The sequence below is a fragment of the Columba livia genome, chromosome 7, assembly GCF_036013475.1.
Source record: "Columba livia isolate bColLiv1 breed racing homer chromosome 7, bColLiv1.pat.W.v2, whole genome shotgun sequence".
NCBI lineage: Eukaryota > Metazoa > Chordata > Aves > Columbiformes > Columbidae > Columba > Columba livia.
The window spans coordinates 35,702,767-35,730,485 of NC_088608.1; the positions used below are offsets into that span (position 1 = coordinate 35,702,767).

The 27,719-nt window shown below is 59.8% G+C and overlaps 4 protein-coding genes across 6 annotated transcripts; all 4 read left to right on the forward strand.

Annotated features, from left to right (window-relative positions):
- The first annotated feature begins 393 nt into the window (after window positions 1-393).
- Window positions 394-8,513, forward strand: LOC135579888 (maestro heat-like repeat-containing protein family member 7). Its single transcript, XM_065069272.1, has 14 exons — window positions 394-857; window positions 1,184-2,527; window positions 2,626-2,775; window positions 2,962-3,116; window positions 3,466-3,613; window positions 3,828-4,015; window positions 4,105-4,242; window positions 4,816-4,930; window positions 5,222-5,359; window positions 5,579-5,755; window positions 5,888-6,043; window positions 6,384-6,488; window positions 6,908-7,010; window positions 7,664-8,513. The coding sequence occupies exons 2-14, from the start codon at window positions 2,111-2,113 to the stop codon at window positions 7,870-7,872; spliced, it is 2,199 nt and encodes a 732-aa protein (XP_064925344.1). The 5' UTR covers window positions 394-857; window positions 1,184-2,110; the 3' UTR covers window positions 7,873-8,513.
- A 4,213-nt stretch (window positions 8,514-12,726) lies between these two features.
- LOC135579925 (uncharacterized) lies at window positions 12,727-14,111 on the forward strand. Its single transcript, XM_065069979.1, has 4 exons — window positions 12,727-12,946; window positions 13,215-13,288; window positions 13,387-13,536; window positions 13,723-14,111. Exons 1-4 carry the CDS (start codon window positions 12,727-12,729, stop codon window positions 13,921-13,923), a joined length of 645 nt encoding a protein of 214 aa, XP_064926051.1. The 3' UTR covers window positions 13,924-14,111.
- A 138-nt stretch (window positions 14,112-14,249) lies between these two features.
- On the forward strand, window positions 14,250-22,050 carry LOC135579889 (maestro heat-like repeat-containing protein family member 7). 3 transcript variants are annotated; one of them, XM_065069275.1, is made up of 16 exons: window positions 14,250-14,387; window positions 14,713-15,717; window positions 15,986-16,059; window positions 16,158-16,307; window positions 16,494-16,648; window positions 16,998-17,145; window positions 17,360-17,547; window positions 17,637-17,774; window positions 18,348-18,462; window positions 18,756-18,893; window positions 19,117-19,293; window positions 19,426-19,581; window positions 19,922-20,026; window positions 20,445-20,547; window positions 20,836-20,892; window positions 21,201-22,050. In XM_065069275.1, exons 2-16 carry the CDS (start codon window positions 15,582-15,584, stop codon window positions 21,407-21,409), a joined length of 2,049 nt encoding a protein of 682 aa, XP_064925347.1. In that variant the 5' UTR covers window positions 14,250-14,387; window positions 14,713-15,581; the 3' UTR covers window positions 21,410-22,050. The 3 variants fall into 3 exon arrangements, with proteins under 3 accessions (XP_064925347.1, XP_064925345.1, XP_064925346.1); XM_065069273.1 differs by having other exon boundaries at window positions 14,713-16,059; XM_065069274.1 differs by lacking the exon at window positions 20,836-20,892 and having other exon boundaries at window positions 14,713-16,059.
- Window positions 22,051-26,398: 4,348 nt separating this feature from the next.
- Window positions 26,399-27,658, forward strand: LOC135579926 (uncharacterized). The gene is made up of 3 exons (XM_065069980.1): window positions 26,399-26,824; window positions 26,923-27,072; window positions 27,259-27,658. The coding sequence occupies exons 1-3, from the start codon at window positions 26,399-26,401 to the stop codon at window positions 27,457-27,459; spliced, it is 777 nt and encodes a 258-aa protein (XP_064926052.1). The 3' UTR covers window positions 27,460-27,658.
- The last annotated feature ends 61 nt before the right edge of the window (window positions 27,659-27,719 follow it).

Genomic DNA, 27,719 nt, shown 5'->3' on the forward strand with positions numbered 1-27,719 from the left:
AAGCAGGTAAGTAGCCTGTGGCCAGGGCTGGAGCCCACCCAGGGATCCTGTGGCCCCTGAAGCTGGCTCCGCTGGGCTCCCAACAGCCTTCTAGGCCAGCACACTGTGGTGGGAAGGGCAGCACTTGTTGGAGGAAGCTGGGGAAATGTTTTCCTCCGGCAGCACTCCAACTCTCAGCTGTGCTTCCTCCAGGTGCCCAGGATTGTGCGGTGCATCCACCGGTGGTTCATGACCAACACGGAGGAGTCAGTTGAGCACAGCCTGGACAACACCCTTGTGGAGCTCACCGACGCGCACCCCCATGATGTGGTGGTGGCCCTGCTGCGCTGTGCCCCATCGTGCGACCGGTACTGGGAAACCTGCCCTGAGGGCTCAGGGCTGCCCAGCCTTTAGAGCCCATCGGTCTGCACAGCCCGTCCCGTGCGGGTTGGCAGACAGATAGAGACTTTCAGGACCCTCTGGCCCCTCTGTTGCCCAGCCCTGGCACGTCAGCCCCAGCGCCCGCTGCCGTGCTCCCCCTGCCCACCAAGGCACCGCTGCTCAGCCGCCTGCTGCCCGCAGGGGCAGAGCCGCTGGGTGCCGCCTGCGAGGGGCAGCGGGCAGAGCCAGGGCTGGTGGCCAGCCTGGGCCCCGGCGGTTGCCCGGGCCCTGGTGCTGTGGCCAAAACCCCAGTGACACAGAGCTCTGGGCCTGCAGAGCCGCTGCAGCCATGTGGAGGATGATGATCACCACCAGCATGACCACGAAGAAGGTGGTCCTGCTGGGGTGAGCAGGAGCGGTGACGGGCTGTGTGTTCCCAGGGGTCCTTGGGCAGCACATGAGGGCTCAGCCATTGAAGTTCCGGCTCAAATACTATGGTGAGTGAGGGCAGCGGGGTGTCAGCAGGGACTGGCGGGGAGGAAGGACCCTGGCCAGGGAGCTGCAATCCCTGCCACATCCGGGGAGGGCTCTGCTCCCTGCGCAGACGAGGGGTGGTGGGGGCAGAGCAGAGAGAGGTTTCAGGGACACGTGGGCTATTCGTGGCCAGCTCCTTCCATCTGATCCCATTGGCCGCTGTTCCCCCTGGCCATCCGAAGAGCTGGTGGGGTGGCCCTGGCAGGAGGGGTTCCTGGCGTCCCTGTGGATCCGGGCCCTGACCTTGGCTCTGTTCCTCTCTGTTCCCAACATTCAATGTGCGACAAAGGACAGCAGCCCCTACGTCCAACGCCAGGCACTTCGCACTCTGCCCCTGCTCAGAGCTGCAGTGGCAAATGGCTCCTCCAGATCCAGGCTGCAGGAACTGCAGAGCCAACTCCGCCAGGCGTGGAGGAGGCGGCGGCCTTCTCTCTGGGGCAATGGCTGGCTGTGCTGCTGGGGCTCTGCGCAGGACTGATCCCAGCACCGCCGTGTGCTCTTCCTTGATTAAACAGTTTATTGAGTGTCTGAACCTGCAGATCTCGAGTTACTGCTCTTCTGCCCTTCTGTCTCCAACCAGTGGGTCTTGCTTTGGTCCCCAGTGTCCCCATGGCACGGAAGAAGAATATAAAAATGGTATTTGTGCTCAGCAACAGTCGCCCAGGCACGCAGTGTGGTAGGAAAAGTGACCAGAAATCACTTTGCACTTGGTTTTTCTGGTGAAGCCTTTAATGCTTCCAACAAGAGCAGAACCCAGAGCTGTGAGGATCCCTGAAGAACTTGTCCTTGGAGATGTCCACAAACGTTCTCCCCACCGTGACCTGCCATTTTTGCCTCTTTAGCCGGCTCCTGTGGAGCTCCTTTGGTGCTGCGTCACTGTGGGGTGGGTTTGCTGGGCTGGGGGAGCCCCAGGTCACACGCCTGTGGCACCGTGTCACAGGGCCCTTTGTGACCCGGCATGATAAGGGTGCTGGTGGCACAGCAACCACGTCACTGTGCCCGGAGGACACGACGGGACAGGACAGGAGCGAGAGGAGCTGCCAGGAGCCCCTGTGCAGAGACCTTGTTCCCTGTTGATCCGTGTCTACCGTATACGACGCTTTTCCTACACATCTCGCATCCCTGCAGCAGGAGCCCTTGAGGCCAGACAGCAGCAGGATGGCGTGGAGACCCCCATTCATACCCAGGGTGGTCTGGCTGAGTGATAAGAGTGAGGATGAGGAGGAGAAGGGCGCTGAGGCTGCCCCAACATCGCAGCGTGAGGAGGTGCAGGAGCACCAGCTGCTGCAGGCAGGTCAGTGGCCGGGCTGGGCCTCAGGGCGAGTGGCTGCAGCCGGCTGGGACCATCCCCGTGGACATCCCCAAGGAAAGAGGGGACGAGGGGACAGGGCTGTTCCCCACGCCGGGCTCTGGCCATGCTCCATCCACGGGCACTCCCAGCCCCATCCTGCGGCCAGAGAGACGGGGGTCAGTGTCCCCACCAGCCCCTGTCACGGGTCTTGGCTGTGTTCTCCAGCCTCTCCCACAGCCCCTCAGCTCTGCCCACACTTGGTCTTTGCCAGATCCCAACTGGGAGCTGCCAGAAGAGAAGAAGCAGGAATACACCCACGTCCTGCACAACCCCAGAGCAAAGGTACCCGCAGCCAGCCCTGCTCTCGCTGCCCAGCCAAGCACCGCTGTTGGCCACTCGGTGTGGCATCCTTCTCTTCCCTGCCCTTCCTTCTCCCGCAGGTGTATTGGGAATCCTTCGAGCCCAAAGACCGTGAAGGCTCCACCGTCGTGGTCGCGGAGGCCATGACAAAAGCACTCACCTACGACGCGGAGGCTGGTGCTGCTCTGCTGGATATGCTTGTGGAAAGCGAGATCTCCACTTTGAAGCAGGTAAGTAGCCTGTGGCCAGAGTTGGAGCCCACCCAGGGATCCTGTGGCCCCTGAAGCCGGCTCCGCTGGGCTCCCAACAGCCTTCTAGGCCAGCACACTGTGGTGGGAAGGGCAGCACTTGTTGGAGGAAGCTGGGGAAATGTTTTCCTCCGGCAGCACTCCAACTCTCAGCTGTGCTTCCTCCAGGTGCCCAGGATTGTGCGGTGCATCCACCGGTGGTTCATGACCAACACGGAGGAGTCAGTTGAGCACAGCCTGGACAACACCCTTGTGGAGCTCACCGACGCGCACCCCCATGATGTGGTGGTGGCCCTGCTGCGCTGTGCCCCGTCGTGCGACCGGTACTGGGAAACCTGCCCTGAGGGCTCAGGGCTGCCCAGCCTTTAGAGCCCATCGGTCTGCACAGCCCGTCCCGTGCGGGCTGGCAGACAGATAGAGACTTTCAGGACCCCCTGGCCCCTCTATTGCCCAGCCCTGGCACGTCAGCCCCAGAGCCCGCTGCCGTGCTCCCCCTGCCCACCAAGGCACCGCTGCTCAGCTGCCTGCTGCCCGCAGGGGCAGAGCCGCTGGGTGCCGCCTGCGAGGGGCAGCGGGCAGAGCCAGGGCTGGTGGCCAGCCCGGGCCCCCGCGGTTGCCCGGGCCCTGGTGCTGTGGCCAAAACCCCAGTGACACGGAGCTCTGTGCCTGCAGAGCCGCTGCAGCCATGTGGAGGATGATGGTCACCACCAGCATGACCACAAAGAAGGTGTTCCGGGAGCTGCTCTGCGTGCTGGAGGACTGGCCGCTGCACAGCACGTCCACCTGTGACGGGGACCAACAGGACGTCCTTGCCCTGGCTGTAAGTGACCCGACCAGGCTCAGCCCCAGGGTTGCCTCTGCGGGCGGTTCTCCATCGTCCCCTGCCACTGCATCTCCCACGGTGGCTGGAAACCCGGGGCAGGGGCAGGTTTAGGAGCATCCAGGCCAGGCGCTCCCCTTGCGTCCACGCTGGGGCCCGGCCACAGTCTTGTTTTGGCACTGAGCGCGGTCTCTGGCTGTTCTGTTTTCTGCAGGCAACCAGGGCTCTGTGGGAGATCCTCCGGATGCCCAGGTGCCCAAGAGGGCTGAAGGTGCATTTCCCTCGCCTCCTCCTGGCTCTGCTCTTCCAAGTTGTGTACAGCACAGAGCAGATGCCAGACGAGGTGGATACTTTCTGGAGGGAATGCCAGGAGGAAGGCGGCCTTCCCACCAGCCCCAGCAGGTGCTCCATCCCAGTCCTCCCAGCCCTGCCATGGCCCTGGGCCTGGAGCCAGGGCTGCCAGCGTGACCTGGGCTTTGCTCTGCACACAGGTTTATAGTGCTGACTGTGAAAGCACTGCTCTGCCGTCTGGGCTATAGGCTTGTAGCCTCTGAAGTGGAACGTAAGCGTGGCTGGGACACGCTCCTCCACGCTGAGACCCACCACTGCGCAATGGGGCTGCTGGCCAGGTGAGAGCCCCCTTCTCCCTGCTCCCCGTGCCATTGGTGCCCGGCAGACGGGGCACCCCACACAATCCCCTTGGTGCTGGGTGAGAGGGACTGGTCTGCGGTGATGGCCCAGCAGACTGGCAAAGGCTGGGAGAGCTGGGTGCACAGGAGCAGCCACCTCCCAGAGCGCCGGCGTCCCCTCCCGAGGGCCTGGGCTGACGGCACAGAGCCGGGGTCTGTCTGCAGGCAGCACCAGCCAGGGCAGCCGCCGCGGCGGCAGGATGTGCTGAGGGCCGGGGACGGAGCCTGGGGGACGAGTCCCCCTGGGCAGGAAAGGGGTCTCTGAGAAAGGGAAGGCTTTGGGGTGGGAAGGGTGTTTTTTTCCAGTTTCCTCCCCAAAAGGAGCCTGCCTGTACTGGGCACTGCCTTTCTCCTGGTGAGGGGTGTGGAAAAGACCCGGGCCTGTGGGAGCAAATGCTGCTGCTGGCTGGAGTGGAGCACAAAGGGGTCTTTGGCCCTTGGTGGGGACAGGGAGTCCCAGGAGAGGTTTGCCTGCCATGCTCATGGCCGATGGTGCCTTTTTCCCCTTGCCAGAGAGACCCATGGTGTCTCAAGACACTTCAGTGCCTCTGTGGCGTCCTACCTGGTCGAGCTGCTCAGCAAGAAAGAGCCCCGCTGTGAGCTCCCTGCCATGGCGTTCCTTGTGGAGGTGAGCCTGATGGCGAGCGCTGCCTCGCTGAGCTGCTTCCCACCGCTCTGCCCCCTCGTAGCCGCGGCTGCATGGGGAGCCCAGTCGGTGGGTGTGGGGCAGAGGGTGGGCTCCTCTGTGTGCCCTTGGCCCCCTGCTGCTGGGGGGACACTTGCCTGTCCGTGTTTTGTGCCCCCCTTGCGCCAGCTCTCGCTCTTGCGTCCGCGGCTCCTCGTAGGACGAGCAATCAGAGGCTGCTGAGGGCCGGGGTCCTGCCGGCCGGGCACCCCGTCACTGCTCTGTGTGTTTCAGATCCTGGGCTCCCCTGGCCCAAACGTAAGGGCTGAGAGCTTCCTGCAGCTTGTCCCAAGATACCTGCAGAGCAACTGCAGCATAATGCGTTCCCTGGTGCTCAAAGGCCTCACCGTGATCTGCGACACACCGTGGATGGTGAGCAGGAGGCAGCGGCTGAAGCCGTGCTGGTGCCGTGGGGCTGGGCAGGGGTGCTGGCTAGCGCAGCGGCTTGGCCTTGGCTGGGCTGCGGGAGCTGTGGTAGCTGCTCCCAGCTCTCCTGCCTCCCTGTTCACGTGCCCGAGTCCTTCGGCGTCTGGGCTCTGAGGCAGCAGCGTGGGCTCCATCTGCCACAACTGCTCCAACTGTTCCACGCAGGTCCCAAAAATGCGGTTCCTGGTGCAAAGACTCACGGATCTACTGCAAGACACAGACATGGATATGGTCAGGATGACCCTGTCTGTGCTCAGCAAAGTGATCCAGGGCCCAGGCTTCCGATTTTCCACCCCCATCGCACTGCAGCTGGCTCAGAGGCTCCAGCCACTCTTTGACAACGTAAGGCTTCATGCAGCCCCCATGGGTGCTGGGTGCTGGCAGGAAACCTTTTGCCTTGTGGGTTTTCAGACCTAGGACCAGGTGCACCTGAGGCAGCCGGTGCTGAGCTCTTGCCCTCTTCCTGTCCACCAGGAGTCCTGGTATGTGCGACATCTCTCCGTCAGCATCTTTAAAGAGGTGATAGAGCGTGTACCAGATGATGGAAAAAAGCCGCTGAAGACGCTTGTGCACCAGAGCCTGCTCCCCCTGATCTTCCACGTGTTTGATGAGAACAAGGCCGTGGCAGCGGTGAGGATTTCTGACCTGCTGGTGTCCCCATGGGAGGTGGCTCAGCCGCCTCCTGCCCTGACACCTCACAGACTGCAGAGCTCCAGCCACCTCCTGGCCTGGGCTCCAGAGCAGCAGCTCTGGGGGACGTCTGTCCTGCTGCCCCGGCAGCACCCGGTGCCCGAGATGGGGGTTGCCCTGCTCCTCTGCCCGAGCACCAACCTGCCGGCAGACGAGTTCCCCACCTGCTGCATCTCCTTGCCACGGGCCAGCACAGGCCCTGAGCCTTGCCCAGGCGCAGGGGACGCAGGTCCCGTGCCCTGGGCAGTGGTGCCATCTCTCGATCTCTGCTGCTCTGCAGACCTGTTGGGGTACCCTTCTGCGAGCTACCCCGTTGCTGAAGAAGGAGAAGCTCAGGCAGGCGGTGGCAAAGGATCAGCGGATAGAGGCGATCGGCGAGTGCCTGGTAAGGATGGCCGTGAAGCCCCAGCCCCAGCCTGGACAAGCCCCCTAGAGCCCAGTGTTTGTGGCTGGCAGCTGTGCCCCTGCCCACTGCTGCAGCCCATCGCCGCCAGCCTGCAGCCCACACACGCTCCCGTACCTCGGGTGTGCGGCCCCACGGGCTCTTCTCCAAGCTCCTCTCCCTGCCCGAGCCCAGGGCTGCTGACGGAGCCCCGGCCCAGCTGCAGGTTGGGGACAGGATGGCACTGCAGCTCCTCGGGGAGCAGCCAGACCTCTTGCTCCCTCCAGACCCGGCACCAGCCGGCTGCTGGCTGGGTGTTGTGGGTGTCCTGGCAGGGGAGGCCAGTCCTGGGCACAGGGACCACCCGGCCAGGGGCAGAGTCTGCACCAGCCCTTGTCTCCATCCCCTGTCACTCTCTCCAGCTGGTAGAGTGCCGCAGCAGAGCAGCAGAGTACCTGCGTCAGACCCTGACGTACATGCAGAGCCCACAGGACTCCATACGAGAGGCAGCCGTCGCGTTCCTTGGTGAGGCACAACCCCCCAGGGTCCCTCCCAGCCGTGCTGCAGCTCAGCCCCAGCCCCGGGTGCTGCACGGGCAGCAGGATTCGGCCCAGTGGCTCTGGAGCCGCCACTGCCCGATGTGGGGTGCACGGGGCTCCCCGCCACCCTCTCCCTCCCCTGCCCTTGGGCATCACGCTTGGGGCAGAGCCCGGGCTCAGCCCTGCCAGGGGCAGGGGCGCCTGTGGCCGGGCTGCTGTGGGGGAGCCGCGCTGCTGGGGCGAGCAGGAGCGGTGACGGGCTGTGTGTTTCCAGGGGTCCTTGGGCAGCACATGAGGGCTCAGCCGGAGAAGTTCCAGCTCATCTACCACGGTGAGTGAGGGCAGCGGGGTGTCAGCAGGGACTGGTGGGGAGGAGGAAGGACCCTGGCCAGGGAGCTGCAATCCCTGCCCCGGCCGGGGAGGGCTCTGCTCCCTGCGCAGACGAGGGGTGGTGGGGGCAGAGCAGAGAGAGGTTTCAAGGACTCGTGGGCTATTTGTGGCCAGCTCCTTCCATCCGATCCCATTGGCCGCTGTTCCCCCTGGCCATCCGAAGAGCTGGTGGGGTGGCCCTGGCAGGAGGGGTTTCTGGTTCCCTGTGGATCCGGGCTCTAACCTTGACTCTGTTCCTCTCTGTTCCAGCCGTTCAAGGCGCAATAAACGACAAGGGCCCCTACGTCCAACGCCAGGCATTTCGCACTCTGCCCCTGCTCAGAGCTGCAGCGGCAAGTGGCTCCTCCAGATCCAGGCTGCAGCAACTGCAGAGCCAACTCCGCCAGGCGTGGAGGAGGCGGCGGCCTTCTCTCTGGGGCAATGGCTGGCTGTGCTGCTGCGGCTCCGCACAGGACTGATCCCAGCACCGCCGTGTGCTCTTCCTTGATTAAACAGTTTATTGAGTGTCTGAACCTGCAGATCTCGAGTTACTGCTCTTCTGCCCTTCTGTCTCCAACCAGTGGGTCTTGCTTTGGTCCCCAGTGTCCCCAGGGCATGGGAGAAGAAGAGAAAAAGGGTTCTTGTGCTCAGCAACAGTCACCCAGGCATGCAGTGTGGCAGCAAAAGTGACCAAAACCACTTTGCCCTTTGGCTCATCTGCTGAAGCCTCTAATGCTTCCGACAAAGCCCTTGCGCAGAGCCCAGAGTTGTGGGGATCCCTGAAGAACTTGTCCTGGGAGATGTCCACAAATACTCTTCCAGCCGTGACCTGCCATTTGCTTCTTGCTGACGGGATAGTTGAGGGGTCCGAGTTGCCTCTTTAACTGGCTCCGGTTTCCTGTTTCCAGGCAAAATGCTGCCATTTTTGTCAAAATCAGTGATTACAATTTATTTTGTTTTTCAGAGGGAGCTGTTACGGCATTCTCTCCAGAATTTGAAATTTAGTTTTGATCTCCTCTACCTCCTATGCTCTACACATTATGTTTTGTCAATCTACAGGTTTTTATCCTTTGTTTCTGCACAAGTGTTTCTCCCAGCTCTAGGAAATGTCCCAATGCTCTTCCTGTGTTTTCCTTGTACTGTTTCCTAGCGTCTTTTTTTGAAGAGATGTGTTTGAAAAGCTTCAGCATGAGAATCACAAAAGCACAATGTAAGTGAAAACATGAGTTCAGAGGGAAGCGGGAGGGCAGTCCCTGGGCCCAAGGGGCAGCAGAATGGCACAGGGAGCCATCGCCAGGAAAGGGGCCCTCAGACCCTCGACCTCCTCCTTCTCCCACATTAGGGCGCGTTTCAGGTCACAGGCCCCTCAACTCCCAAGACAGCCATCTTCGGCCACATCACCATCCAAGTGAAGTCACAAACCACCTCGGTGCATTCTGTTCCGAGCCCTGTCAGTACAGGGACAGCTGACCCAGAAATCCCTGAGCTCTCATCACGGCAGCGATGGCTGGTGCCAAGGGTTCTCACCGCAGCAAAGCGAATGGCTGCTCCCATTTGAGCCGGCCAAAACTAGAGGTAAGGGCTGACAGTATCCTGCAGCTCGTTCCAAGATACCTGCAGAGCACCTGCAGCATAACGCGTTCCCTGGTGCTCAAAGGCCTCACCGTGCTCTGCGACACACTGTGGATGGTGAGCAGGAGGCAGCGGCTGAAGCCGTGCTGGTGCCGTGGGGCTGGGCAGGGGTGCTGGCTAGCGCAGCGGCTTGGCCTTGGCTGGGCTGCGGGAGCTGTGGTAGCTGCTCCCAGCTCTCCTGCCTCCCTGTTCACCTGCCCGAGTCCTTCGGGGCAGGCCGTTGGCATCTGGGCCCTGAGGCAGCAGCGTGGGCTCCATCTGCCACAACTGCTCCAACTGCCACAACTGCTCCAACTGTTCCACGCAGTTCCCAAAAATGCAGTTCCTGGTGCCAAGACTCATGGATGTACTGCAAGACGCAGACATGGACGTGGTCAGGACGAGCCTGTCTGTGCTCAGGAAGGTGATCTGTGACCCAAGCTTCCCAGTTTCCACCCCCATCGCTCTGCATGCAGCTGGCTGAGAGGCTCCAGCCACTCTTTGGCAATGTAAGGCTTCGTGCAGCTGCTGTCGCAATTGTAAATCACAAAGGTCCAGAGGAAGAGAACACTTCTGCTGTTGGAGGTACAGCCCCGCTCCACGGCAGTGGGCAGGCGCATTACCCGGGCAGGATGGAGCAGGCATCGTGGGGATGGCATGGGGTGAGGAGCCCGCTCTAGGGCACTGAGGGGGGCAGGGAGCTTGGCCCACCCTCTCCACCCAGCCCTGCAAGGCCAAGGCCTGGAAGAAGCCCTTCCGGGCTGCTGGTCCCCTGCTGAAAACAAGCATTCCTGCCTGGGTGGACACATGCCCAGCAGAGCCTGTGGTGCCCTGGGCTTGTGCTGGAGGGATGCTCGCCAGGAGCAGCTGCTGCTGCCTGAGCTGGTACCTCCTCTGCCCCTTTCCAGGCTCAGGGCTGCCCAGCCTTTAGAGCCCATCAGTCTGCACAGCCCATCCCGTGCGGGCTGGCAGACAAATAGAGATTTTCAGGACTGGCAAAGGCTGGGAGAGCTGGGTGCACAGGAGCAGCCACCTCCAAGTGCGCCGGCGTCCCCTACCATGGGGCTGTCAGTACAGGGACATTTGGCCCAGAAATAACTGAGCTCTGAGGTTCAATCACAGCAGTGATGGCTGGTGCCAAGTGTTCTCACTGCAGCAAAGCGGATGGCTGCTCACATTTGAGCTGGAGAAGAGAGATGTGGCTCCAGGGACCGTGGGGGAAGAGGAGGCCGTGTCAGAGTGGAGGCACCATCAGCCGCATGGGATTGATGGCCAGCCCTCATGCAGCTGATGATGTGGAGCCGATGGAAGCAGATCCACCCCAAGACCAAGAATAGCCCCAACATGGCTCTCCTGGAACCACTACACCGTGCCAGGGCTCCCCTTCAAGAGGTCCCCGCAGCCTTGAACTGTAGTTCCTTCAATCTAAGGAAAAGGGTGGTGGAAGGTGGAGCCCGACTCTCCACAGCAGCACAAAAAGAAGAGCAATGGATCAAGAAAAGAAGGCAGAGAGATGGCTGATTTTGTGAAGAAGCAATAGCATAAGAATTGTGCCCTCTCAACAACCTTGTGTGCCAGAAATACTGATTTCCTCCAGATCTGTTAACCCGAACGCACTTCTAGGCAAAGATGCTGCAACGGGCAAGCCTCTTGCTACACAAGTTGAAAGAAGAGTATAGATAGATTAAGAATATTCTAAATGTTTGAAATTAACCTCAACACACTCCTAGACAAATATGCTGCCGTTGGCAAGCCTCTTACTACACAAGTCAAAAGAAGGATAGACTAGGAATATTATAAACGTTTGAAATAAAATCTTTAAAACTACAAAAAGCAGCATTCATTATTACAGACTAGAGTTCTTCAACTGAAAGATTTTTAAAATAAGCAAGATGAAAAAAAAAAAAAACTACTATCATATTCACATCTCCAGACACTGTCAAGAAACTAAAGAACACCATCTCTCTTCTTTTACCTTTGGTGGAAGCTTTCCTTCCATTATAAACAATGTATCTCCTCTGCAAACATTAAGTTCCACTTGGACTGGAATTAGTTCCTAAGCGTTGGTGTCTCTGCACTGTCCATCTGTCCACCTTCATTATCTTCAGTGGTTTCTCTGCAGTGATTGACAACATGAGACAAGCGAAGCTGCTCCTGCACACCGAGCTCTGAGGAAGGGGCAGCACCATCCACACAGGGGACAGAGAACAGCCCCGGGGTGCTGAGAGCCCCAGCACAAGAGCTCAGAGACCCCACGGGACAACTGGTACCCAGGATGAGGCACCACCCACTCATTTTTAAATAGCAGTTTATCTTCATGATGCTATGATTATCATTAACAGAGAATAATTTTCTTTGCTAGTGCTTACAAACTCTTCTGTTCCAATTAGCATAATTCTGGAACCGATACTGTGCCCAGCTACCCTCTACTTATTGGTCATTTTTCTGCCACACAATTTGTCATTTTTTTCCCCCTCTTTTTTTAAGCCATAAGTATTTCAGTTTGATAGCCCTTTAGTATAGTAAGAAACAAAAGCATGCAACAACAGTCCACATTAAGATAGGTTTTGTATTTCTGTTGCTTTGTGAATTGCCGTGCTCACTTATTTAAGTTTCAGAGAACTGTTTTATTATTCCTTCTTAAAACTTTTGCTGCATAATTCAAACAACAAAAATAAAGGATCAGCCCATTTCCTTTCCAGATTTTCTTTCCTTAGTCTCCACATTAGTTTATGGGCACAGCCATAATTAAAAAACAAAACAAAACAACCACCCAAAAAAAACCCCACCACCAGCACATCGCCGGGGGAAGAGGGGACAGGGCTGTTCCCCACTGCTGCACAGGCACTCCCCAGCCCCCTGCGCCCCCCTCCCTGAAAGACCCTGGAACTCCTAGATGGAGACACCAGTATGGTCATGTACGCGCCTATCGGACAACAGACAAGGCCAGTCACCAGCCAAATGCCTTGGTTGAAAGAAGTTTCTGGGATCACTACCAGAAATGATCAGAGCTCAGATTCAACTTAGGTTATAAACCACTTAGCCCTTTGGATCTCCTGCTGAAGCCTTTAATTCTTCCAACAAAGCCTGTGGGCAGAGCCCAGAGCTGTGGGGATCCCTGAAAAACTTGTCCTTGGGTGAGTCCCCATGGGCAGGAAAGGGGTCTCTGAGAAAGGGAAGGCTTTGGGGTGGGAAGGGTGTTTTTTCCAGTTTCCTCCCCAAAAGGAGCCTGCTGCTGCTGGGCACTGCCTTTCACCTGGTGATGGACACGCCCAAGTCCTTTGGGGCAGGCCATTGGTTCTGGGCCCTGCGGCAGCAGCGTGGCCTCCAACTGCCACACCTGCCCCAACTGCCACACCTGCCCCAACTGCCACACCTGCCCCAACTGCCACACCTGCTCCAAATGCCACAACTGCTCCTGCGGTTCCACACAGGTCCAAAGAATGCGGTTCCTGCTGCAGGACACAGACATGGATGCGGTTGGGATGACCCTGTCTGTGTTCGGGAAGGTGATCCAGGACCCAAGCTTCCCAGCCTCCACCCCCATCGCTCTGTAGCTGGCTGAGAGGCTCCGGCCACTCTTTGACAGTGCTGGGCTGGGGGACCCCCTTTGTGACCCGCCGTGATAAGGGTGCTGGTGCCTGGAGGACACGACAGGACAGGATGGGACCGACAGGAGCTGCCAGGAGCCCCTGTGCAGACACCTTGTTCCCTGTTGATCCATGTCTGCTGTCTACGGCGCTTTTCCTACACGTCTCCCATCCCTGCAGCAGGAGCCCTTGAGGCCAGACAGCAGCAGGATGATGTGGAGACCCCCATTCACACCCAGGGTGGTCTGGCTGAATGATGATAGTGAGGATGAGGACGAGGAGGAGAAGGGCGCTGAGGCTGCCCCAACATCGCAGCGTGAGGAGGTGCAGGAGCACCAGCTGCTGCAGGCAGGTCAGTGGCCGGGCTGGGCCGCAGGGCGAGTGGCTGCAGCCGGCTGGGACCATCCCCGTGGACATCCCCAGGGAAAGAGGGGACGAGGGGACAGGGCTGTTCCCCACGCTGGGCTCTGGCCATGCTCCATCCACGGGCACTCCCAGCCCCATCCTGCGGCCAGAGAAACAGGGGTCAGTGTCCCCACCAGCCCCTGTCACGGGGCTCGGCTGTGTTCTCCAGCCTCTCCCGCAGCCCCTCAGCTCTGCCCACACTTGGTCTTTGCCAGATCCCAACTGGGAGCTGCCAGAAGAGGAGAAGAAGCAGGAATACACCCATGTCCTGCACAACCCCAGAGCAAAGGTACCCGCAGCCAGCCCTGCTCTCGCTGCCCAGCCAAGCACCGCTGTTGGGCACTCGGTGTGGCATCCTTCTCTTCCCTGCCCTTCCTTCTCCCGCAGGTGTATTGGGAATCCTTCGAGCCTAAAGACCGTGAAGGTTCCACTGTCACAGTCGCTGAGGCCATGACAGAAGCACATTCCTACAATGTGGAGGCTGGTGGGACTCTGCTGAATACCCTTGTGGAAAGCGAGGTCTCCACTTTGAAGCAGGTAAGTAGCCTGTGGCCAGGGCTGGAGCCCACCCAGGGATCCTGTGGCCCCTGAAGCTGGCTCCGCTGGGCTCCCAACAGCCTTCTAGGCCAGCACACTGTGGTGGGAAGGGCAGCACTTGTTGGAGGAAGCTGGGGAAATGTTTTCCTCCGGCAGCACTCCAACTCTCAGCTGTGCTTCCTCCAGGTGCCCAGGATTGTGCGGTGCATCCACCGGTGGTTCATGACCAACACGGAGGAGTCAGTTGAGCACAGCCTGGACAACACCCTTGTGGAGCTCACCGACGCGCACCCCCATGATGTGGTGGTGGCCCTGCTGCGCTGTGCCCCATCGTGCGACCGGTACTGGGAAACCTGCCCTGAGGGCTCAGGGCTGCCCAGCCTTTAGAGCCCATCGGTCTGCACAGCCCGTCCCGTGCGGGCTGGCAGACAGATAGAGACTTTCAGGACCCTCTGGCCCCTCTGTTGCCCAGCCCTGGCACGTCAGCCCCAGCGCCCGCTGCTGTGCTCCCCCTGCCCACCAAGGCACCGCTGCTCAGTCGCCTGCTGCCCGCAGGGGCAGAGCCGCTGGGTGCCTCCTGCGAGGGGCAGCGGGCAGAGCCAGGGCTGGTGGCCAGCCTGGGCCCCCGCGGTTGCCCGGGCCCTGGTGCTGTGGCCAAAACCCCAGTGACACAGAACTCTGGGCCTGCAGAGCCGCTGCAGCCATGTGGAGGATGATGATCACCACCAGCATGACCACGAAGAAGGTGGTCCTGCTGGGGTGAGCAGGAGCGGTGACGGGCTGTGTGTTCCCAGGGGTCCTTGGGCAGCACATGAGGGCTCAGCCATTGAAGTTCCGGCTCAAATACTATGGTGAGTGAGGGCAGCGGGGTGTCAGCAGGGACTGGCGGGGAGGAAGGACCCTGGCCAGGGAGCTGCAATCCCTGCCACATCCGGGGAGGGCTCTGCTCCCTGCGCAGACGAGGGGTGGTGGGGGCAGAGCAGAGAGAGGTTTCAGGGACACGAGGGCTATTCGTGGCCAGCTCCTTCCATCTGATCCCATTGGCCGCTGTTCCCCCTGGCCATCCGAAGAGCTGGTGGGGTGGCCCTGGCAGGAGGGGTTTCTGGTTCCCTGTGGATCCGGGCCCTGACCTTGGCTCTGTTCCTCTCTGTTCCCAACATTCAATGTGCGACAAAGGACAGCAGCCCCTACGTCCAACGCCAGGCACTTCACACTCTGCCCCTGCTGAGAGCTGCAGTGGCAAATGGCTCCTCCAGATCCAGGCTGCAGGAACTGCAGAGCCAACTCCGCCAGGCGTGGAGGAGGCGGCGGCCTTCTCTCTGGGGCAATGGCTGGCTGTGCTGCTGGGGCTCCGCGCAGGACTGATCCCAGCACCGCCATGTGCTCTTCCTTCATTAAACAGTTTATGGAGTGTCTGAACCTGCAGATCTCGAGTTACTGCTCTTCTGCCCTTCTGTCTCCAGCCAGTGGGTCTTGCTTTGGTCCCCAGTGTCCCCATGGCACGGAAGAAGAATATAAAAATGGTATTTGTGCTCAGCAACAGTCGCCCAGGCACGCAGTGTGGTAGGAAAAGTGACCAGAAATCACTTTGCACTTGGTTTTTCTGGTGAAGCCTTTAATGCTTCCAACAAGAGCAGAACCCAGAGCTGTGAGGATCCCTGAAGAACTTGTCCTTGGAGATGTCCACAAACGTTCTCCCCACCGTGACCTGCCATTTTTGCCTCTTTAGCCGGCTCCTGTGGAGCTCCTTTGGTGCTGCGTCACTGTGGGGTGGGTTTGCTGGGCTGGGGGAGCCCCAGGTCACACGCCTGTGGCACCGTGTCACAGGGCCCTTTGTGACCCGGCATGATAAGGGTGCTGGTGGCACAGCAACCACGTCACTGTGCCCGGAGGACACGACGGGACAGGACAGGAGCGAGAGGAGCTGCCAGGAGCCCCTGTGCAGAGACCTTGTTCCCTGTTGATCAGTGTCTACCGTATACGACGCTTTTCCTACACATCTCGCATCCCTGCAGCAGGAGCCCTTGAGGCCAGACAGCAGCAGGATGGCGTGGAGACCCCCATTCATACCCAGGGTGGTCTGGCTGAGTGATAAGAGTGAGGACGAGGAGGAGAAGGGCGCTGAGGCTGCCCCAGCATCGCAGCATGAGGAGGTGCAGGAGCACCAGCTGCTGCAGGCAGGTCAGTGGCCGGGCTGGGCCTCAGGGCGAGTGGCTGCAGCCGGCTGGGACCATCCCCGTGGACATCCCCAAGGAAAGAGGGGACGAGGGGACAGGGCTGTTCCCCACGCTGGGCTCTGGCCATGCTCCATCCACGGGCACTCCCAGCCCCATCCTGAGGCCAGAGAGACGGGGGTCAGTGTCCCCACCAGCCCCTGTCACGGGGCTTGGCTGTGTTCTCCAGCCTCTCCCGCAGCCCCTCAGCTCTGCCCACACTTGGTCTTTGCCAGATCCCAACTGGGAGCTGCCAGAAGAGGAGAAGAAGCAGGAATACACCCACGTCCTGCACAACCCCAGAGCAAAGGTACCCGCAGCCAGCCCTGCTCTCGCTGCCCAGCCAAGCACCGCTGTTGGGCACTCGGTGTGGCATCCTTCTCTTCCCTGCCCTTCCTTCTCCCGCAGGTGTATTGGGAATCCTTCGAGCCTAAAGACCGTGAAGGCTCCACCGTCGTGGTCGCGGAGGCCATGACAAAAGCACTCACCTACGACGCGGAGGCTGGTGCTGCTCTGCTGGATATGCTTGTGGAAAGCGAGGTCTCCACTTTGAAGCAGGTAAGTAGCCTGTGGCCAGAGTTGGAGCCCACCCAGGGATCCTGTGGCCCCTGAAGCTGGCTCCGCTGGGCTCCCAACAGCCTTCTAGGCCAGCACACTGTGGTGGGAAGGGCAGCACTTGTTGGAGGAAGCTGGGGAAATGTTTTCCTCCGGCAGCACTCCAACTCTCAGCTGTGCTTCCTCCAGGTGCCCAGGATTGTGCGGTGCATCCACCGGTGGTTCATGACCAACACGGAGGAGTCAGTTGAGCACAGCCTGGACAACACCCTTGTGGAGCTCACCGACGCGCACCCCCATGATGTGGTGGTGGCCCTGCTGCGCTGTGCCCCATCGTGCGACCGGTACTGGGAAACCTGCCCCGAGGGCTCAGGGCTGCCCAGCCTTTAGAGCCCATCGGTCTGCACAGCCCGTCCTGTGTGGGCTGGCAGACAGATAGAGACTTTCAGGACCCCCTGGCCCCTCTATTGCCCAGCCCTGGCACGTCAGCCCCAGAGCCCGCTGCCGTGCTCCCCCTGCCCACCAAGGCACCGCTGCTCAGCCGCCTGCTGCCCGCAGGGGCAGAGCCGCTGGGTGCCGCCTGCAAGGGGCAGCGGGCAGAGCCAGGGCTGGTGGCCAGCCTGGGCCCCCGCGGTTGCCCGGGCCCTGGTGCTGCGGCCAAAACCCCAGTGACACGGAGCTCTGTGCCTGCAGAGCCGCTGCAGCCATGTGGAGGATGATGGTCACCACCAGCATGACCACAAAGAAGGTGTTCCGGGAGCTGCTCTGCGTGCTGGAGGACTGGCCGCTGCACAGCACGTCCACCTGTGACGGGGACCAACAGGACGTCCTTGCCCTGGCTGTAAGTGACCCGACCAGGCTCAGCCCCAGGGTCGCCTCTGCGGGCGGTTCTCCATCGTCCCCTGCCACTGCATCTCCCGCGGTGGCTGGAAACCCGGGGCAGGGGCAGGTTTAGGAGCATCCAGGCCAGGCGCTCCCCTTGCGTCCACGCTGGGGCCCGGCCACAGTCTTGTTTTGGCACTGAGCGCGGTCTCTGGCTGTTCTGTTTTCTGCAGGCAACCAGGGCTCTGTGGGAGATCCTCCGGATGCCCAGGTGCCCAAGAGGGCTGAAGGTGCATTTCCCTCGCCTCCTCCTGGCTCTGCTCTTCCAAGTTGTGTACAGCACAGAGCAGATGCCAGACGAGGTGGATACTTTCTGGAGGGAATGCCAGGAGGAAGGCGGCCTTCCCACCAGCCCCAGCAGGTGCTCCATCCCAGTCCTCCCAGCCCTGCCATGGCCCTGGGCCTGGAGCCAGGGCTGCCAGCGTGACCTGGGCTTTGCTCTGCACACAGGTTTATAGTGCTGACTGTGAAAGCACTGCTCTGCCGTCTGGGCTATAGGCTTGTAGCCTCTGAAGTGGAACGTAAGCGTGGCTGGGACACGCTCCTCCACGCTGAGACCCACCACTGCGCAATGGGGCTGCTGGCCAGGTGAGAGCCCCCTTCTCCCTGCTCCCCGTGCCATTGGTGCCCGGCAGACGGGGCACCCCACACAATCCCCTTGGTGCTGGGTGAGAGGGACTGGTCGGCGGTGATGGCCCAGCAGACTGGCAAAGGCTGGGAGAGCTGGGTGCACAGGAGCAGCCACCTCCCAGAGCGCCGGCGTCCCCTCCCGAGGGCCTGGGCTGACGGCACAGAGCCGGGGTCTGTCTGCAGGCAGCACCAGCCAGGGCAGCCGCCGCGGCGGCAGGATGTGCTGAGGGCCGGGGACGGAGCCTGGGGGACGAATCCCCATGGGCAGGAAAGGGGTCTCTGAGAAAGGGAAGGCTTTGGGGTGGGAAGGGTGTTTTTTTCCAGTTTCCTCCCCAAAAGGAGCCTGCCTGTACTGGGCACTGCCTTTCTCCTGGTGAGGGGTGTGGAAAAGACCCGGGCCTGTGGGAGCAAATGCTGCTGGTGGCTGGAGTGGAGCACAAAGGGGTCTTTGGCCCTTGGTGGGGACAGGGAGTCCCAGGAGAGGTTTGCCTGCCATGCTCATGGCCGATGGTGCCTTTTTCCCCTTGCCAGAGAGACCCATGGTGTCTCAAGACACTTCAGTGCCTCTGTGGCGTCCTACCTGGTCGAGCTGCTCAGCAAGAAAGAGCCCCGCTGTGAGCTCCCTGCCATGGCGTTCCTTGTGGAGGTGAGCCTGATGGCGAGCGCTGCCTCGCTGAGCTGCTTCCCACCGCTCTGCCCTCTCGTAGCCGCGGCTGCATGGGGAGCCCAGTCGGTGGGTGTGGGGCAGAGGGTGGGCTCCTCTGTGTGCCCTTGGCCCCCTGCTGCTGGGGGGACACTTGCCTCTGTCCGTGTTTTGTGCCCCCCTTGCGCCAGCTCTTGCTCTTGCGTCCGCGGCTCCTCGTAGGACGAGCAATCAGAGGCTGCTGAGGGCCGGGGTCCTGCCGGCCGGGCACCCCGTCACTGCTCTGTGTGTTTCAGATCCTGGGCTCCCCTGGCCCAAACGTAAGAGCTGAGAGCTTCCTGCAGCTGGTCCCAAGATACCTGCAGAGCAACTGCAGCATAATGCGTTCGCTGGTGCTCAAAGGCCTCACCGTGATCTGCGACACACCGTGGATGGTGAGCAGGAGGCAGCGGCTGAAGCCGTGCTGGTGCCGTGGGGCTGGGCAGGGAGGGGTGTTGGCTAGCGCAGCGGCTTGGCCTTGGCTGGGCTGCGGGAGCTGTGGTAGCTGCTCCCAGCTCTCCTGCCTCCCTGTTCACGTGCCCGAGTCCTTCGGCGTCTGGGCTCTGAGGCAGCAGCGTGGGCTCCATCTGCCACAACTGCTCCAACTGTTCCACGCAGGTCCCAAAAATGCGGTTCCTGGTGCAAAGACTCACGGATCTACTGCAAGACACAGACATGGATATGGTCAGGATGACCCTGTCTGTGCTCAGCAAAGTGATCCAGGGCCCAGGCTTCCGAATTTCCACCCCCATCGCACTGCAGCTGGCTCAGAGGCTCCAGCCACTCTTTGACAACGTAAGGCTTCATGCAGCCCCCATGGGTGCTGGGTGCTGGCAGGAAACCTTTTGCCTTGTGGATTTTCAGACCTAGGACCAGGTGCACCTGAGGCAGCCGGTGCTGAGCTCTTGCCCTCTTCCTGTCCACCAGGAGTCCTGGTATGTGCGACATCTCTCCGTCAGCATCTTTAAAGAGGTGATAGAGCGTGTACCAGATGATGGAAAAAAGCCGCTGAAGACGCTTGTGCACCAGAGCCTGCTCCCCCTGATCTTCCACGTGTTTGATGAGAACAAGGCCGTGGCAGCGGTGAGGATTTCTGACCTGCTGGTGTCCCCATGGGAGGTGGCTCAGCCGCCTCCTGCCCTGACACCTCACAGACTGCAGAGCTCCAGCCACCTCCTGGCCTGGGCTCCAGAGCAGCAGCTCTGGGGGACGTCTGTCCTGCTGCCCCGGCAGCACCCGGTGCCCGAGATGGGGGTTGCCCTGCTCCTCTGCCCGAGCACCAACCTGCCGGCAGACGAGTTCCCCACCTGCTGCATCTCCTTGCCACGGGCCAGCACAGGCCCTGAGCCTTGCCCAGGCGCAGGGGACGCAGGTCCCGTGCCCTGGGCAGTGGTGCCATCTCTCGATCTCTGCTGCTCTGCAGACCTGTTGGGGTACCCTTCTGCGAGCTACCCCGTTGCTGAAGAAGGAGAAGCTCAGGCAGGCGGTGGCAAAGGATCAGCGGATAGAGGCGATCGGCGAGTGCCTGGTAAGGATGGCCGTGAAGCCCCAGCCCCAGCCTGGACAAGCCCCTAGAGCCCAGTGTTTGTGGCTGGCAGCTGTGCCCCTGCCCACTGCTGCAGCCCATCGCCGCCAGCCTGCAGCCCACACACGCTCCCGTACCTCGGGTGTGCGGCCCCACGGGCTCTTCTCCAAGCTCCTCTCCCTGCCCGAGCCCAGGGCTGCTGACGGAGCCCCGGCCCAGCTGCGGGTTGGGGACAGGATGGCACTGCAGCTCCTCGGGGAGCAGCCAGACCTCTTGCTCCCTCCAGACCCGGCACCAGCCGGCTGCTGGCTGGGTGTTGTGGGTGTCCTGGCAGGGGAGGCCAGTCCTGGGCACAGGGACCACCCGGCCAGGGGCAGAGTCTGCACCAGCCCTTGTCTCCATCCCCTGTCGCTCTCTCCAGCTGGTAGAGTGCCGCAGCAGAGCAGCAGAGTACCTGCGTCAGACCCTGACGTATATGCAGAGCCCACAGGACTCCATACGAGAGGCAGCCGTCGCGTTCCTTGGTGAGGCACAACCCCCCAGGGTCCCTCCCAGCCGTGCTGCAGCTCAGCCCCAGCCCCGGGTGCTGCACAGGCAGCAGGATTCGGCCCAGTGGCTCTGGAGCCGCCACTGCCCGATGTGGGGTGCACGGGGCTCCCCGCCACCCTCTCCCTCCCCTGCCCTTGGGCATCACGCTTGGGGCAGAGCCCGGGCTCATCCCTGCCAGGGGCAGGGGCGCCTGTGGCCGGGCTGCTGTGGGGGAGCTGCGCTGCTGGGGCGAGCAGGAGCGGTGACGGGCTGTGTGTTTCCAGGGGTCCTTGGGCAGCACATGAGGGCTCAGCCGGAGAAGTTCCGGCTCATCTACCACAGTGAGTGAGGGCAGCGGGGTGTCAGCAGGGACTGGTGGGGAGGAGGAAGGACCCTGGCCAGGGAGCTGCAATCCCTGCCCCGGCCGGGGAGGGCTCTGCTCCCTGCGCAGACGAGGGGTGGTGGGGGCAGAGCAGAGGGAGGTTTCAAGGACTCGTGGGCTATTTGTGGCCAGCTCCTTCCATCCGATCCCGTTGGCCGCTGTTCCCCCTGGCCATCCGAAGAGCTGGTGGGGTGGCCCTGGCAGGAGGGGTTTCTGGTTCCCTGTGGATCCGGGCTCTAACCTTGACTCTGTTCCTCTCTGTTCCAGCCGTTCAAGGCGCAATAAACGACAAGGGCCCCTACGTCCAACGCCAGGCATTTCGCACTCTGCCCCTGCTCAGAGCTGCAGCGGCAAGTGGCTCCTCCAGATCCAGGCTGCAGCAACTGCAGAGCCAACTCCGCCAGGCGTGGAGGAGGCGGCGGCCTTCTCTCTGGGGCAATGGCTGGCTGTGCTGCTGCGGCTCCGCACAGGACTGATCCCAGCACCGCCATGTGCTCTTCCTTGATTAAACAGTTTATTGAGTGTCTGAACCTGCAGATCTCGAGTTACTGCTCTTCTGCCCTTCTGTCTCCAACCAGTGGGTCTTGCTTTGGTCCCCAGTGTCCCCAGGGCGTGGGAGAAGAAGAGAAAAAGGGTTCTTGTGCTCTGCAACAGTCACCCAGGCATGCAGTGTGGCAGCAAAAGTGACCAAAACCACTTTGCCCTTTGCCTCATCTGCTGAAGCCTCTAATGCTTCCGACAAAGCCCTTGCGCAGAGCCCAGAGTTGTGGGGATCCCTGAAAAACTTGTCCTGGGAGATGTCCACAAATACTCTTCCAGCCGTGACCTGCCATTTGCTTCTTGCTGACGGGATAGTTGAGGGGTCCGAGTTGCCTCTTTAACTGGCTCCGGTTTCCTGTTTCCAGGCAAAATGCTGCCATTTTTGTCAAAATCAGTGATTACAATTTATTTTGTTTTTCAGAGGGAGCTGTTACGGCATTCTCTCCAGAATTTGAAATTTAGTTTTGATCTCCTCTACCTCCTATGCTCTACACATTATGTTTTGTCAATCTACAGGTTTTTATCCTTTGTTTCTGCACAAGTGTTTCTCCCAGCTCTAGGAAATGTCCCAATGCTCTTCCTGTGTTTTCCTTGTACTGTTTCCTAGCGTCTTTTTTTGAAGAGATGTGTTTGAAAAGCTTCAGCATGAGAATCACAAAAGCACAATGTAAGTGAAAACATGAGTTCAGAGGGAAGCGGGAGGGCAGTCCCTGGGCCCAAGGGGCAGCAGAATGGCACAGGGAGCCATCGCCAGGAAAGGGGCCCTCAGACCCTCGACCTCCTCCTTCTCCCACATTAGGGCGCGTTTCAGGTCACAGGCCCCTCAACTCCCAAGACAGCCATCTTCGGCCACATCACCATCCAAGTGAAGTCACAAACCACCTCGGTGCATTCTGTTCCGAGCCCTGTCAGTACAGGGACAGCTGACCCAGAAATCCCTGAGCTCTCCTCACGGCAGCGATGGCTGGTGCCAAGGGTTCTCACCGCAGCAAAGCGAATGGCTGCTCCCATTTGAGCCGGCCAAAACTAGAGGTAAGGGCTGACAGTATCCTGCAGCTCGTTCCAAGATACCTGCAGAGCACCTGCAGCATAACGCGTTCCCTGGTGCTCAAAGGCCTCACCGTGCTCTGCGACACACCGTGGATGGTGAGCAGGAGGCAGCGGCTGAAGCCGTGCTGGTGCCGTGGGGCTGGGCAGGGGTGCTGGCTAGCGCAGCGGCTTGGCCTTGGCTGGGCTGCGGGAGCTGTGGTAGCTGCTCCCAGCTCTCCTGCCTCCCTGTTCACCTGCCCGAGTCCTTCGGGGCAGGCCGTTGGCATCTGGGCCCTGAGGCAGCAGCGTGGGCTCCATCTGCCACAACTGCCTCAACTGCCACAACTGCTCCAACTGTTCCACGCAGTTCCCAAAAATGCAGTTCCTGGTGCCAAGACTCATGGATGTACTGCAAGACGCAGACATGGACGTGGTCAGGACGAGCCTGTCTGTGCTCAGGAAGGTGATCTGTGACCCAAGCTTCCCAGTTTCCACCCCCATCGCTCTGCATGCAGCTGGCTGAGAGGCTCCAGCCACTCTTTGGCAATGTAAGGCTTCGTGCAGCTGCTGTCGCAATTGTAAATCACAAAGGTCCAGAGGAAGAGAACACTTCTGCTGTTGGAGGTACAGCCCCGCTCCACGGCAGTGGGCAGGCGCATTACCCGGGCAGGATGGAGCAGGCATCGTGGGGATGGCATGGGGTGAGGAGCCCGCTCTAGGGCACTGAGGGGGGCAGGGAGCTTGGCCCACCCTCTCCACCCAGCCCTGCAAGGCCAAGGCCTGGAAGAAGCCCTTCCGGGCTGCTGGTCCCCTGCTGAAAACAAGCATTCCTGCCTGGGTGGACACATGCCCAGCAGAGCCTGTGGTGCCCTGGGCTTGTGCTGGAGGGATGCTCGCCAGGAGCAGCTGCTGCTGCCTGAGCTGGTACCTCCTCTGCCCCTTTCCAGGCTCAGGGCTGCCCAGCCTTTAGAGCCCATCAGTCTGCACAGCCCATCCCGTGCGGGCTGGCAGACAAATAGAGATTTTCAGGACTGGCAAAGGCTGGGAGAGCTGGGTGCACAGGAGCAGCCACCTCCAAGTGCGCCGGCGTCCCCTACCATGGGGCTGTCAGTACAGGGACATTTGGCCCAGAAATAACTGAGCTCTGAGGTTCAATCACAGCAGTGATGGCTGGTGCCAAGTGTTCTCACTGCAGCAAAGCGGATGGCTGCTCACATTTGAGCTGGAGAAGAGAGATGTGGCTCCAGGGACCGTGGGGGAAGAGGAGGCCGTGTCAGAGTGGAGGCACCATCAGCCGCATGGGATTGATGGCCAGCCCTCATGCAGCTGATGATGTGGAGCCGATGGAAGCAGATCCACCCCAAGACCAAGAATAGCCCCAACATGGCTCTCCTGGAACCACTACACCGTGCCAGGGCTCCCCTTCAAGAGGTCCCCGCAGCCTTGAACTGTAGTTCCTTCAATCTAAGGAAAAGGGTGGTGGAAGGTGGAGCCCGACTCTCCACAGCAGCACAAAAAGAAGAGCAATGGATCAAGAAAAGAAGGCAGAGAGATGGCTGATTTTGTGAAGAAGCAATAGCATAAGAATTGTGCCCTCTCAACAACCTTGTGTGCCAGAAATACTGATTTCCTCCAGATCTGTTAACCCGAACGCACTTCTAGGCAAAGATGCTGCAACGGGCAAGCCTCTTGCTACACAAGTTGAAAGAAGAGTATAGATAGATTAAGAATATTCTAAATGTTTGAAATTAACCTCAACACACTCCTAGACAAATATGCTGCCGTTGGCAAGCCTCTTACTACACAAGTCAAAAGAAGGATAGACTAGGAATATTATAAACGTTTGAAATAAAATCTTTAAAACTACAAAAAGCAGCATTCATTATTACAGACTAGAGTTCTTCAACTGAAAGATTTTTAAAATAAGCAAGATGAAAAAAAAAAAAAACTACTATCATATTCACATCTCCAGACACTGTCAAGAAACTAAAGAACACCATCTCTCTTCTTTTACCTTTGGTGGAAGCTTTCCTTCCATTATAAACAATGTATCTCCTCTGCAAACATTAAGTTCCACTTGGACTGGAATTAGTTCCTAAGCGTTGGTGTCTCTGCACTGTCCATCTGTCCACCTTCATTATCTTCAGTGGTTTCTCTGCAGTGATTGACAACATGAGACAAGCGAAGCTGCTCCTGCACACCGAGCTCTGAGGAAGGGGCAGCACCATCCACACAGGGGACAGAGAACAGCCCCGGGGTGCTGAGAGCCCCAGCACAAGAGCTCAGAGACCCCACGGGACAACTGGTACCCAGGATGAGGCACCACCCACTCATTTTTAAATAGCAGTTTATCTTCATGATGCTATGATTATCATTAACAGAGAATAATTTTCTTTGCTAGTGCTTACAAACTCTTCTGTTCCAATTAGCATAATTCTGGAACCGATACTGTGCCCAGCTACCCTCTACTTATTGGTCATTTTTCTGCCACACAATTTGTCATTTTTTTCCCCCTCTTTTTTTAAGCCATAAGTATTTCAGTTTGATAGCCCTTTAGTATAGTAAGAAACAAAAGCATGCAACAACAGTCCACATTAAGATAGGTTTTGTATTTCTGTTGCTTTGTGAATTGCCGTGCTCACTTATTTAAGTTTCAGAGAACTGTTTTATTATTCCTTCTTAAAACTTTTGCTGCATAATTCAAACAACAAAAATAAAGGATCAGCCCATTTCCTTTCCAGATTTTCTTTCCTTAGTCTCCACATTAGTTTATGGGCACAGCCATAATTAAAAAACAAAACAAAACAACCACCCAAAAAAAACCCCACCACCAGCACATCGCCGGGGGAAGAGGGGACAGGGCTGTTCCCCACTGCTGCACAGGCACTCCCCAGCCCCCTGCGCCCCCCTCCCTGAAAGACCCTGGAACTCCTAGATGGAGACACCAGTATGTCATGTACACGCCTATCGGACAACAGACAAGGCCAGTCACCAGCCAAATGCCTTGGTTGAAAGAAGTTTCTGGGATCACTACCAGAAATGATCAGAGCTCAGATTCAACTTAGGTTATAAACCACTTAGCCCTTTGGATCTCCTGCTGAAGCCTTTAATTCTTCCAACAAAGCCTGTGGGCAGAGCCCAGAGCTGTGGGGATCCCTGAAAAACTTGTCCTTGGGTGAGTCCCCATGGGCAGGAAAGGGGTCTCTGAGAAAGGGAAGGCTTTGGGGTGGGAAGGGTGTTTTTTCCAGTTTCCTCCCCAAAAGGAGCCTGCTGCTGCTGGGCACTGCCTTTCACCTGGTGATGGACACGCCCAAGTCCTTTGGGGCAGGCCATTGGTTCTGGGCCCTGCGGCAGCAGCGTGGCCTCCAACTGCCACACCTGCCCCAACTGCCACACCTGCCCCAACTGCCACACCTGCCCCAACTGCCACACCTGCTCCAAATGCCACAACTGCTCCTGCGGTTCCACACAGGTCCAAAGAATGCGGTTCCTGCTGCAGGACACAGACATGGATGCGGTTGGGATGACCCTGTCTGTGTTCGGGAAGGTGATCCAGGACCCAAGCTTCCCAGCCTCCACCCCCATCGCTCTGTAGCTGGCTGAGAGGCTCCGGCCACTCTTTGACAGTGCTGGGCTGGGGGACCCCCTTTGTGACCCGCCGTGATAAGGGTGCTGGTGCCTGGAGGACACGACAGGACAGGATGGGACCGACAGGAGCTGCCAGGAGCCCCTGTGCAGACACCTTGTTCCCTGTTGATCCATGTCTGCTGTCTACGGCGCTTTTCCTACACGTCTCCCATCCCTGCAGCAGGAGCCCTTGAGGCCAGACAGCAGCAGGATGATGTGGAGACCCCCATTCACACCCAGGGTGGTCTGGCTGAATGATGATAGTGAGGATGAGGACGAGGAGGAGAAGGGCGCTGAGGCTGCCCCAACATCGCAGCGTGAGGAGGTGCAGGAGCACCAGCTGCTGCAGGCAGGTCAGTGGCCGGGCTGGGCCGCAGGGCGAGTGGCTGCAGCCGGCTGGGACCATCCCCGTGGACATCCCCAGGGAAAGAGGGGACGAGGGGACAGGGCTGTTCCCCACGCTGGGCTCTGGCCATGCTCCATCCACGGGCACTCCCAGCCCCATCCTGCGGCCAGAGAAACAGGGGTCAGTGTCCCCACCAGCCCCTGTCACGGGGCTCGGCTGTGTTCTCCAGCCTCTCCCGCAGCCCCTCAGCTCTGCCCACACTTGGTCTTTGCCAGATCCCAACTGGGAGCTGCCAGAAGAGGAGAAGAAGCAGGAATACACCCATGTCCTGCACAACCCCAGAGCAAAGGTACCCGCAGCCAGCCCTGCTCTCGCTGCCCAGCCAAGCACCGCTGTTGGGCACTCGGTGTGGCATCCTTCTCTTCCCTGCCCTTCCTTCTCCCGCAGGTGTATTGGGAATCCTTCGAGCCTAAAGACCGTGAAGGTTCCACTGTCACAGTCGCTGAGGCCATGACAGAAGCACATTCCTACAATGTGGAGGCTGGTGGGACTCTGCTGAATACCCTTGTGGAAAGCGAGGTCTCCACTTTGAAGCAGGTAAGTAGCCTGTGGCCAGGGCTGGAGCCCACCCAGGGATCCTGTGGCCCCTGAAGCTGGCTCCGCTGGGCTCCCAACAGCCTTCTAGGCCAGCACACTGTGGTGGGAAGGGCAGCACTTGTTGGAGGAAGCTGGGGAAATGTTTTCCTCCGGCAGCACTCCAACTCTCAGCTGTGCTTCCTCCAGGTGCCCAGGATTGTGCGGTGCATCCACCGGTGGTTCATGACCAACACGGAGGAGTCAGTTGAGCACAGCCTGGACAACACCCTTGTGGAGCTCACCGACGCGCACCCCCATGATGTGGTGGTGGCCCTGCTGCGCTGTGCCCCATCGTGCGACCGGTACTGGGAAACCTGCCCTGAGGGCTCAGGGCTGCCCAGCCTTTAGAGCCCATCGGTCTGCACAGCCCGTCCCGTGCGGGCTGGCAGACAGATAGAGACTTTCAGGACCCTCTGGCCCCTCTGTTGCCCAGCCCTGGCACGTCAGCCCCAGCGCCCGCTGCTGTGCTCCCCCTGCCCACCAAGGCACCGCTGCTCAGTCGCCTGCTGCCCGCAGGGGCAGAGCCGCTGGGTGCCTCCTGCGAGGGGCAGCGGGCAGAGCCAGGGCTGGTGGCCAGCCTGGGCCCCCGCGGTTGCCCGGGCCCTGGT

Coding starts and splice junctions, on each gene's coding strand:
- LOC135579888 (XM_065069272.1), top strand. CDS start 2,111: ATGAGGAGGAGAAGGGCGCTGAGGCTGCCCCAACATCGCAGCGTGAGG. Junction 4,931..5,221: donor CCATGGCGTTCCTTGTGGAG/GTGAGCCTGATG, acceptor TGTGTGTTTCAG/ATCCTGGGCTCCCCTGGCCC. Junction 6,489..6,907: donor AGGCGATCGGCGAGTGCCTG/GTAAGGATGGCC, acceptor CACTCTCTCCAG/CTGGTAGAGTGCCGCAGCAG.
- LOC135579925 (XM_065069979.1), top strand. CDS start 12,727: ATGTCTGCTGTCTACGGCGCTTTTCCTACACGTCTCCCATCCCTGCAG. Junction 12,947..13,214: donor GCACCAGCTGCTGCAGGCAG/GTCAGTGGCCGG, acceptor GGTCTTTGCCAG/ATCCCAACTGGGAGCTGCCA. Junction 13,289..13,386: donor TGCACAACCCCAGAGCAAAG/GTACCCGCAGCC, acceptor CTTCTCCCGCAG/GTGTATTGGGAATCCTTCGA.
- LOC135579889 (XM_065069273.1), top strand. CDS start 15,682: ATGAGGAGGTGCAGGAGCACCAGCTGCTGCAGGCAGGTCAGTGGCCGG. Junction 16,308..16,493: donor AGGTCTCCACTTTGAAGCAG/GTAAGTAGCCTG, acceptor TGCTTCCTCCAG/GTGCCCAGGATTGTGCGGTG. Junction 17,548..17,636: donor CTTCCCACCAGCCCCAGCAG/GTGCTCCATCCC, acceptor CTCTGCACACAG/GTTTATAGTGCTGACTGTGA.
- LOC135579926 (XM_065069980.1), top strand. CDS start 26,399: ATGAGGACGAGGAGGAGAAGGGCGCTGAGGCTGCCCCAACATCGCAGC. Junction 26,825..26,922: donor TGCACAACCCCAGAGCAAAG/GTACCCGCAGCC, acceptor CTTCTCCCGCAG/GTGTATTGGGAATCCTTCGA. Junction 27,073..27,258: donor AGGTCTCCACTTTGAAGCAG/GTAAGTAGCCTG, acceptor TGCTTCCTCCAG/GTGCCCAGGATTGTGCGGTG.